At 54.8% G+C, this 10056-nt stretch overlaps 6 protein-coding genes across 6 annotated transcripts; 2 read left to right on the top strand and 4 right to left on the bottom strand.

The window, feature by feature from the left end:
• Window positions 1–543: 543 nt before the first annotated feature.
• On the top strand, window positions 544–2351 carry CCOS01_02709 (centromere binding protein B; the record flags this gene model as incomplete). Its single annotated transcript, XM_060450897.1, has 2 exons — window positions 544–1082; window positions 1139–2351. The coding sequence occupies 2 exons, from the start codon at window positions 544–546 to the stop codon at window positions 2349–2351; spliced, it is 1752 nt and encodes a 583-aa protein (XP_060319547.1).
• Window positions 2352–2572: 221 nt separating this feature from the next.
• On the bottom strand, window positions 2573–2971 carry CCOS01_02710 (uncharacterized protein; the record flags this gene model as incomplete). Its single annotated transcript, XM_060450898.1, has 1 exon — window positions 2573–2971. One exon carries the CDS (start codon window positions 2969–2971, stop codon window positions 2573–2575), a length of 399 nt encoding a protein of 132 aa, XP_060319548.1.
• Window positions 2972–3053: 82 nt separating this feature from the next.
• On the top strand, window positions 3054–3143 carry CCOS01_02711 (uncharacterized protein; the record flags this gene model as incomplete). Its single annotated transcript, XM_060450899.1, has 1 exon — window positions 3054–3143. One exon carries the CDS (start codon window positions 3054–3056, stop codon window positions 3141–3143), a length of 90 nt encoding a protein of 29 aa, XP_060319549.1.
• A 710-nt stretch (window positions 3144–3853) lies between these two features.
• Window positions 3854–4450, bottom strand: CCOS01_02712 (uncharacterized protein; the record flags this gene model as incomplete). The annotated part of the gene is made up of 1 exon (XM_060450900.1): window positions 3854–4450. A coding segment is annotated over one exon (597 nt), but the record flags the coding sequence as incomplete, so codon positions are not given.
• A 1504-nt stretch (window positions 4451–5954) lies between these two features.
• CCOS01_02713 (PXA domain-containing protein) lies at window positions 5955–7345 on the bottom strand (the record flags this gene model as incomplete). Its single annotated transcript, XM_060450901.1, has 2 exons — window positions 5955–6760; window positions 6817–7345. The coding sequence occupies 2 exons, from the start codon at window positions 7343–7345 to the stop codon at window positions 5955–5957; spliced, it is 1335 nt and encodes a 444-aa protein (XP_060319551.1).
• Window positions 7346–8235: 890 nt separating this feature from the next.
• Window positions 8236–9857, bottom strand: CCOS01_02714 (uncharacterized protein; the record flags this gene model as incomplete). The annotated part of the gene is made up of 3 exons (XM_060450902.1): window positions 8236–8266; window positions 8322–8979; window positions 9029–9857. 3 exons carry the CDS (start codon window positions 9855–9857, stop codon window positions 8236–8238), a joined length of 1518 nt encoding a protein of 505 aa, XP_060319552.1.
• Window positions 9858–10056: the final 199 nt, after the last annotated feature.

The raw sequence follows: 10056 nt of genomic DNA on the forward strand, positions 1-10056 counted from the left end.
GAGAACCAACTTGGCGGTTGCCGCGACAGGAAAGGGTTGTTGGTGTTGCACCCGCATTCTGAGCACGACCTCAAACTCCAACTCCAGAACCCGCACACCAGACCGGCACTTCTCGTTTAAGGAACCCACGGAAAGACATACGGCTAGCTGGCCCTCCAACTCATAGACGACGTTGTCCCCGACACCTCTCTGCAGCCTGCAACGCACTTGCATCGAGTCACCCTGAGAGGCCCAGGGCTTCTTGACCTACAAAGCAGACCGCCTGCACAGCGCGCTTTCAGGAACCAATTGGCCACCTCTGCCATGCATGGTGTCTTCCTTTCTTGAAGCCAAACCCACCAACATCTGTCGGGACCAGCAATCCCCACCCTTGGCCTGAGTGTCATCCCATCAGTCAAGGCGAAGCCTTCGGCGGAACCCCTCCTCGCAATCACCAACCTGGAACCTGGACTTTACGACAACAGGCCAGCCAGACAGTCTCGTTTTAAGTACTGCCAAACTGGATTTTGGGGATCGAATACGCATCTTACAGTTATATAAGCAATGAACAACTCCATCGTGGGGACTGCCACCATGGACCAGGACAACCACCTCACCCAGGACGAAGACACCCATATGGGTCACAATCACACAACCTTCGGCGCCGAGAGCTGGGGAGATATGAGTCCATACGGCCATCAGAACAGCATGTCGGATTTCGGAGGCTTCACGTTCATGCCATCAGTCACCCATGGATTACCGTCTGAGTCAATCGGCAGAATGCCTCCTCCGCCAGCTCCTGTGCAGCCGATGCAGACTCATCAACAACAGTCTCATGCCCAGCTACCGATGCTCATGATCCCGTCTCAGCCAACGTGGCCCAGCATGTTGACCAACCCCAACAGCTATTCGGCACCTCCCTTGGGAATGGCACCCGTCGTTGCCCCAGCCCCTTCAAGGCCTACACGGCTGACAAACGGCCCGCAGCCGCAACAGCGAAGGGTCTTGACCGACGACGACCGGAAGAAAATGTGTCAGTATGCTGCTGAGCATCCCAACGTGAAGCAGACGGATATCGGCGCCATGTTTGGCGTTGAACGAAGGTGGGTTCAAGCATGTGCATGAAGAGTGCGTTGAAATTCTAACCTTGACATACCAGCACCGTATCCAAGGTTCTACGCAACAAAGAGAAGTACCTGAACCCGGAGGCGGACAGAAGTCAATCTCCCGCTGGCAGGCGGCACACCAAGGGAAAGTTTCCTGACATCGATCGGGCCGTTGCGGCATGGGTCAGGAGACAGCAACACGCCGGATTAACACCTAGCGACGATGAGATTCTCGATCAAGCAAAGCACTTTTCTCGTACCACCAACGGCGGACCTGAGGCCAGCCAGATGAAGTCCATCAACACCACTTGGTTGGAGAGGTTCAAGCAGAGGAACATTCTGGTATCAGGGAAGCTCTTGCGAAGAGCATCGGAAACGAACATCACAGACCACGCGAAACTATCTGGCTCTCCCTCTCTTGGAGCATCCGGCATCTCACCGGCATCGCCAACAGGACACCCATCTCCACTTTCGGCCGACAGAAGTGATGAGGACGCTGTTCACGGTCTCGGTTTTGTCGGATATGGTGATAGCGGCGCCTACAAACACACCAACTCGCAAAGCACTACGTCTCTCAACAGCGCGTTAACCGATGCGGGAAACTCGTCCTTCTCGGGAAGTGCGATGAGTCCCACCGCCACATTTACATTCTCCCCTGACCCCAACGCCGGCCAGTTCCTCCCCAACGATACGTCACGCCAACTGCATGGAGGGGCTGCTTCAAACTTTCAGAGACCAAGGAGCCAAACCTTTCCCACTCTCGATCTGGAGTACATGAACCAGGCCGCATCAACCGAGCCCATGACTCCCAAGTATCACCCGGCGTCTACGGCTCCTTCTTCTGCTTTGGAATCGCCGGTTCACGAAATGGCAGCACCCCACTTTGGCCTAGATACCGCCATCACTTCATCGCCGCATCTGCACCACAGCAGCAGCAACAGTAGCATGGCTGGTCGATCAGCCACGACTCCAGCCGGGTCATCTCCGACATCACCGACACAGGAGGATGCTCGAAAAGCTGCGGACACGTTGCTGAGTTACATCCAAAGCACCAATGGGGGAGCCTTGTTGGACCAAACGGAGTATGTGGTGATGGTCAGGTTGACGGAGAAATTGCGCCTACAACAGCATCAGCTTGCGAAATCCGGGGTACCTCAATCCCTAGGCATTTTGGACCGGATACCTGAAGGAGACACCGAGATGGCACCGCAACACGTTCACTCGATGTCGCTAGGGGTCAAGTCCGAGCCCGTCGTAACTCAATGAACACCCGGCCTAATGCTTCGGCAAATCACTTTGCAAAGCAAAATCATATCAGCTCGCGTATAATCTCCTTTTTCGGCAAGAATATTATTCGTCATTCTTCAAGGCGTTTGTTTGTTTGTTTGCTTTGATTCTGGACTGGATTGGGAAACAGGCCATCCCACGCATGGTATGCGTGGGCATCTACAACAGGACGACGACCTTCATTTTGGTCTCACCAATCTCTAGACCCGACGAGAGTTCTGCAAAGAGCACATCCCCCTCGCCGGGACCGGATTTTCGATTTTTGGGAAAACTAAAGCCCACTTCACAATGGCGATACCTATCATGGGGAATATGACACCCCAGGAATACACGGTCAATGTCTCACGACAGCCCCGAGGCTTTTCTCGATTGGATCTTGAGGCTTCAGACTTCGCGACAATAATCTCGGGCGCCTGTGTCTTCCCACCGCCGGTCCACAGTCTCACGACAGTTGGAAATATGGGCAAGTAATTATAACTTATCAATACAGGACCGGGGTGGACACTGGCCAGAGACGACGGCGCGGAGACATTTTCTCTATTACCTTGAAACAACAGCATCACTATTATCCATCCCATTCGAAACTTCAGTCGAGACATCCATATACCCCATTCTTATCGACGCTCACGCTCCCCTCGAGGGAAGACCATTCCGCTCACGCGAAACACCGCAAAATTCTCCATGCGCCACATCGATTCAAGCCTGGTTTTCGATAGTCATCTTTTTCTTACTCTCTCTCTTTTTCTGGTCCATATCTGTCTCTCTCCATAGTTTCCCCGAGCACGAAATTCGCAACCATTTCACCATTTTGATACTGTATTATCCTAGCCTTCTCTTATACACTCTCTGCATCTGTGAGGCGACAAGGATAGGAAGTAAGGAGAGGATTCCGGTTGGTTGGGAGGTGGCCGGTCAGCCAGGCACGGTATCTACAAGGGGCGGGTGTCACGGAAAGGGGCAAAGGCTTTTTGAGCCGGGCACGGGTTATCATAATTGATCAACGGGCTAGGAACGAAGAAAGGCGAGAGGTCGAGAAGGCACACACAAGGCAGAGGGATGCTCAAGGAACGTTAAGGGGAAAAGGCACGATGCGACACGTACGCAAAGACTCATCATCTAGCCCCGGCCAAAGAGTCTGCGTGGGAAAAAAAAACGAAAAAAAGGGCGGCCCCTTTTGCATTTGATTTCCTAGGGATATGCCCCTTTTTTTCCTTCTTCATTCTCTCCCTCTTGCCCCCCCTCTCGACCAGTTTGCGAATATACGAACAACATCACAAAACCATTTCCTCTTGCCTTTCACGATCAAAAGTGCGTTTGTGACTGCCCCCGACCATCTGTCATGTTCTGAGGTTCCGATGAGGAACATTATCTAAGAAGGAATGCACTGCTTCATCATGCGGAATTACAAAATGCGTTTTTCAGACTAACAAGGGTATCTAAAACAGGCAGAAAGGCATAGAAACTCATTCATAATTTATCCGTCACAGACTCAGACGCTCCTCCCAGAGTTCAACGACGCCCTTCTCCACCAGCTCCGGCATCAGTCTCACCAGAATCAGCTCCAGGATGCTGTACACCAAGTGCTTATTGCAGTATTCGTCTGAGAAGATATCGAGTATGCTCTCTTCGATCTCGGCCAGCATTCGCTGCTGATCCTCGTCCTCATTCTCTTTACTTTCATTACCTAAATCATTAGTTCTGTTCCCGTTAGTGGCATCACCCCTGCCAGGAACATCGGCCTCGCTCTCGCTCATGGGCAAAGGAGCAGCATCATCAGCAGCACCAGGCCTTGACTCCGGTCCGGACCGCCACCGGAAGCCAAGGCCTCGCCCGCCTAGATACAGGCCAGCCAACCAGGGCGGGATGCTGGCTAGCATGGCGCTAGCGCACCTGCGGCGTAAGGAACGCAGCTCCTCGTCGGAAGAGGGGGCCGCCAAGGTCGAGACGCCGGGGGCGTTGTTGGGGAAGAGAGCGGCGCGGATGGAGCGGAGAATGGTTGGCAGTAATGCGGCGTCGAGAAGACGTTGGTGAATGGTGTGCGAAATGAGCCTGTATTTCGACGCGGCAAGCGCTCCATGTCAGCTTCTTCCCGGGTATGCTTCCGACTCGGACAGTCGCGACGGTCAAGTGTGTGGGGGGTTGCAGGGGCTTTTGTGTGAACCGACAAAGGGAAGCAACGATCTGCGGGAGGGGAAGTGAGAGAAGGAGGGATGTCAGGAAAGGAATGGAGACGGCTAGGTCAAGGTGACACGAGGTTGAGAGCAGGGGTAGCTGAGCGCCCCCCCCCCCCCCCCCCCCCCCCCGCCCGCCGCGGGCGTGGGGGGGTGGTGGTTGGTGTGGTGGTGGGGTTGGGTGGGGGGGGGGGGCGGGGGGTTTGGGGGGGGGGGGGGGGGGGGGGGGCGCCCCCCCCCCCCCCCCGATGACGAGATTGCGACGGATGTTGTTGTCTTTGGTTGTTGAGATGGCTCAATGGCTTCCTGGATTGACGAGCAGGTGTATCTGGATTTTGAGGCCCTTTGCTGGCGATGGGGACAGTCTAGAAGGCTCTGATTTGGTCCTGTAGTCGAAGGCGCGTGGATGATATTGGTCTTAATGTCGAGATGTGTTCCTTCCATTGCAGTGAGGTGTATGTGAGCACATGGCAATGCGCAGAGACCCGGAAATGCCAGCCGGGATACAGCTAAGCTCCCAAGCTTGAGTCCGCCCAGCTTCGCATCGGTCCATGGAGGGCAGGCAATTAGGCGCTGAGCGGGGACCGGCAAGCTGCTAGCCCGTTTTTCGGGACGGATCGAGTGACTGCCCATGGCCTGGACCGTTCCGGCCTGATTATACGCATCGGCTGGCGGTCAGGGACGGAAGCTTGCGATCAGCCCAAACATGACCAGATGGTGAAAGAGGCCGCGCAGGTAGGATTTGCGTCCCGATATGCGAGGCCGCTTTCACCACCGACTTCGCAGCGGGGCGTCAGGAGGCGAGCAGGACTGATAGCTTTCCGTAGGTGACCAAGCGTCGTATTTTCGTAGGCGTGCACTGGGCAAAGAAGATGACGGTGATGAAAATGAACCCCTGCAAAATGATGCTCGCTGTTGGACTTGGGCGCGTAAATGAGGCTTGCTGGTGGATGGAAGCGCAGCCCCGCGAGGGCCCATCGAGCAATCGGAGGCGAGCAAAGTTGACGCCTGCTGCGATTGGTCGGAAGCCACGAGGTCCTTGGGATGCAACCGCATGTTTTGAGGATTCGGGGGGACGAGGTCAAGTCAGGGTTGGGTCGCAGAATGGGCCAGGTGTGAATGTCACACAGCATATTTCGGCTTTTTCGCGCAGTCCTGCAAGAGACTCGACCCCCATCGCTGCGTGCACCCCAAGGTGTGTGTCGCCATAGCCCGTATCAACTCATTCACAAATCCATCCACAGTGCAGCCAACTAGGCTGTCGTGGGAAAAGCCATCCCGTCTCACTCACTCGCCTGACGGGGCGCTGCTGATTGCTCACTGGAGCTGGTTGAGATCCAGTGACTTGAACCTCATGCGGTGTGACGTGAGATTGCTAGAGAAGGAGAGGGAGAAACAAAGTGATGGTTGCCTACCTGTCCATGGCTCCATTGAGACCAGCAATACGTCCTGGGCCGCTCATTGCCCCGAGCTGGAAAAGTGACATGATTCCACTCAACCAAGGCATGCGAGAGTCCATTTCGATCAAATCTGCTACGCAACTCCACAGCTTGAAGGCAGCAATGGGTGTTTTGACAGGCTGCCCTTCGTTCGAGCTAGCTGGAGGATTCAACGTCTTCGAATGCGATATTTGACCAGTCACTTGGTCCTTTTCATTCAGCTCGCCGTCTAACCTTGGTGGCAGGGATGAAGACATTGCGAGAGTGATGACGAGGAAGCGGACAGTCGAGAAAGCGAGAAATGACCATTGTACGAGCGACCAGAACGCGCCCTGAATGGACCAACTGTGACGAACAGGCCTGGGGAGGGCGGATGTTGAGCCGGCCTGCAACGCCTCCGCCACTCCCTCTTCGATAGGCTCTGATGCTTTCCTGTCGAGAACTCTCGTGAGGATGATAAATATTTCGTAAATGAGCCATGGGTGCGAAAGACGATTGGCGAGGACGTTGCCAATGATGAGCTCGGAGAAGATTTGGCCAACCAGAGAGGTCAAGCAATCGTTTTCGAGGTCTTCGGTCGGTAGGAGAACAGCCAGGACGCCCTGTACCAACAGCTGACGATAAAGCGTCTCGTTCTCTTGCTGTCTCGCAACAGACGAGGGGTCTTCGGGGCGAGGTATGGGCGTCAAAGGAGCCAAAGGGCATAGTGAATGATAGATTTCTCGGGGGTCTATTTCAGTTGGTGGTCGAGACACCGGATCATGCGCCGCGCGGTAGGCTATCGAGTGGACGTTAGTGAAAGACTAGCCTAATAATTTGCATGTCTTGACTCACCGAGGATATGTCTATCCAGTAAATCGGGAAGCTCGTCAAACAAAAGGCTCTCGAGGTCGACCTTTCGCAATCTCTGCTCCAGGGCCCTTGTACAATGGGCGATTATTTGGACGATTTCGTCTACAAAAGTGTCATCGGGTGTGATTTTGCTGTACCACACTTGTACGTATTCCCTCAGAATCACAGATATGAGTGCGTATAGCTGAAGATCGACATCGTTTCGGCTGGTCAGGGGTGGCAGTAGTTCCTCGATCGGGGACGGTGTTGCCCTCCCCCTTTCGGCGAGGTGCTTGGAGCACAGGACACGGCGGATGAAGGCGGCGGTTGCTTTGTCGGAGAGATAGTCTGTAGGAGTAGGTCGAGCAGATCGGCGAGCGGAAGGATTGGTCTGTAGCGGAGGGCGGGTTCGTTCGGCGCCGGGGGTGGCCAGAGGTGTAGGAGCGGCCGCGGCCGGATCGTTCAAGAAGCTGACGGTCGCGGGGGCTTTCGGTCGCGGCGTCGGAGCGCGAGGGGTAGCGACAGCTGCCATGGCCGTCTATGGTTGGCGCGACCACACTCTCATGGTACGAAGCTTCGAAGTCTGTCGCGTGTAAGCCTTTGACGGTGGCAGTCAAAAGTCGCGAGAGTGAGCTGTCGTCAAGTTTGACTTGCAGCCAGCAAGATTTCGGACGACGCTGATCTGTGAGGTGGTCGAGTGACAGCAGGCGGAAACTGGGGACCTGCCCCCCGGTGCTGGTCGGTTACAAGGAAGGGCTTGTCTCCCGTTGCAAGTGCGTTTAGCGGCTCAATGGCCGTGGCCCTGTGCTCTGCAGGCCGCTAGGACCGCCAGGGCGGGCGCCTTACATAAGGAACCTTGCCTTAAGTCCCTTCCATTCCATTAAGGAGGCACCTGCCGGAGTGGCCCGCATCTGCAGAGGACAACCCGGCACTTGCCCCGGCCACCGGACCCGACCTGCCGGAACATTTGACAACGCATGCGCTTGTCTTGCCTTGCTAATGCGAGTCAGACTACCTACCTTGTCTTTGGTGCAAGGTTGGCGCAACAGAAAACGTCGAGAATCGCCCCATCTTAGCACAGCTCAGTAGCATGACTGAACTACGCACATGTTCAAGTCGAATCCCGAGCAGCGTTATACTTAACCGTAGCTGCCCTTCACTCTGTGATCTTCGTGCGTCATGATTCTCGCAGTATCTTCGGTACAGATCATACAATTCTTGGATCGGACAGTCAGTCATGAAGAGGAGGTAGGACACATTTTACAGCAAAATTGATTACAGAGTCGACTTGGTCTTGATTTTTCTCCCCCCTTTCGTGTTATACAATGCACATGCCGGTGAGTATGATACACTTATTTACAGAACCTCTATAAGTGGTCCAACTTCATTCCCATTTTGATTCATCAGCAATATGACGAGCGTCTACTCGTCATCCTTCTTAGTCGTCTCATACCTAGGCATTCCTTGTTAGCGACCGACCACATCAATGGCGACTGTGCATTGCATACCTCTTTCCACGGAACGCCCACACTCCCCAATTTCCACAGCTGACGTCCTGGGGATCCAGGTCATTCAGATCCCACCTCAAGCTGCGGAAAAGGTTTTCGCCAGGCTCCAACAGAACATCAAACTCGCCAGCAGCGGTCTTTCTGACCCATTCGATATCTCTCTCCATATCAAACTGGGTGTAACCTGTAGCAATGATCGGGACCTTGGTCTCCAGAAGCATAGGAAGCGTCTCGGTCCACTCGTGGCTGCTTGCGGGATGGCCCAAACCAGGATGGAAGAGGCAGAAGCAGTCAAAGTACGGGTCGTAAGGCGCAAAGTATCCGGTCTTATGGATGGTGTGGTAGTAGTCCACGATGGTGCTGATCTTCATCTTGTGCGATATCCGGTCCTCAATTACCATACCAAATGGGTTCTCGGGCGTCCGCTGCGGCAGAGGGAATTCATCGTCTCGGTTAGCCATGCTTTCGGGGCCAATGAAGATCAGATGAATCTTGCTCTCTGGGAAGAGATGAGCAAGCTGGAGCCAGACGTTTCTGGGCAGGGATGATTCGGCACGCGCTCCCAAGCAGAAGACTCTCACGGGAGGTGCCTCAGGACGAAGTTCCTTCATGGTAGTACCCTTCCCGGAAAGAGGAGGATGAAGAGTATACCGCAAAGCTGCCTTCTTGTCAGCTCATCTCACTCGTGAATTATGCAACTAACTCACCACTCAAACTCTTCAAACCCTCGCTCGTCAACCTCTCCCCCTGCTTGACGCTGTAAGGGCTCAACTCATGCAGAACACTGCCAATTGTGATGGGGTATGTGAGCATCTTCGTGACCTGTCGCATGCTGCGCTCATCATTGATAGCCTCGAACTCGCGGCTGTACATGAAGGTGTCCCAGTTGGTCATGTTGACGACCGCCTCGGGCATCTGATCATCTGCCATAACGAACTCCGGGAAGGTCCGGCCAGATCGTAGGTCATGGTCATCCTCGTTGATCTCCCTCAAAGTATCGCAGATCTCGAGGTGAGCCTCGTAATCGTCCATCCAGTGCTCCTTGCTACAGGAGACGGGAATTCCACAATCAGGACACTCGAAATCGACATGCGCCGGCGCCAGCTGACCCGTTTGCGATTGCTTCTCCTCGCCATGGGGTGCGACAGTCGGAACCCTTGTCGCGCGATGATCGGGGTGAGAACAGTAGGCATGTTGGCGCATGAAAGCCGCACGTCGTCGAATCTCCGGGATGGGTGAATTCGTGAAAGAGTGGAACAGGTCGTCTGATCGGAGCTTGGGGGTCGACGATTCGTTGGCAGAGGGCTTTACAGCAGCCGCCTCGCTCGAGGCTTTCGGGGACGAAGAGAATTGTCTTGTGGGCACATTGTTGGCCTTCGATCTCCTAGAAACGGTGGAATGGAGGCTTCGGGTCGAGTGGGCTGATGCGATGCGAGGGGTGATTCTAGGGACTCCGTTGGCAATCAATTGCCTTCTCAATGCTGCAGAGCATTGCCCGCAAGCGCTTGACGCTGCTCTTCTGAAAGCCGGCTCCATAACGCCCGATGGTATACGTAAGTCCAGTTGCAGTCTGCGTTGACACCAAGAATACTCCCTCTCTCACAAGCTTCCAGAGAGCTCTGTATCGACGACGGGGCCGACCCGAAATTTCGGGGGGCTCGGATCAACAAGATGCCGACGCCGCGGGTCTCCACCACGCAGGTCTCAGGCGCCAAGTGGGAACCTGGAGCTTCTG

Source organism: Colletotrichum costaricense, assembly GCF_030867565.1.
Source record: "Colletotrichum costaricense strain IMI 309622 chromosome Unknown Scaffold_2.1, whole genome shotgun sequence".
Lineage (NCBI taxonomy): Eukaryota > Fungi > Ascomycota > Sordariomycetes > Glomerellales > Glomerellaceae > Colletotrichum > Colletotrichum costaricense.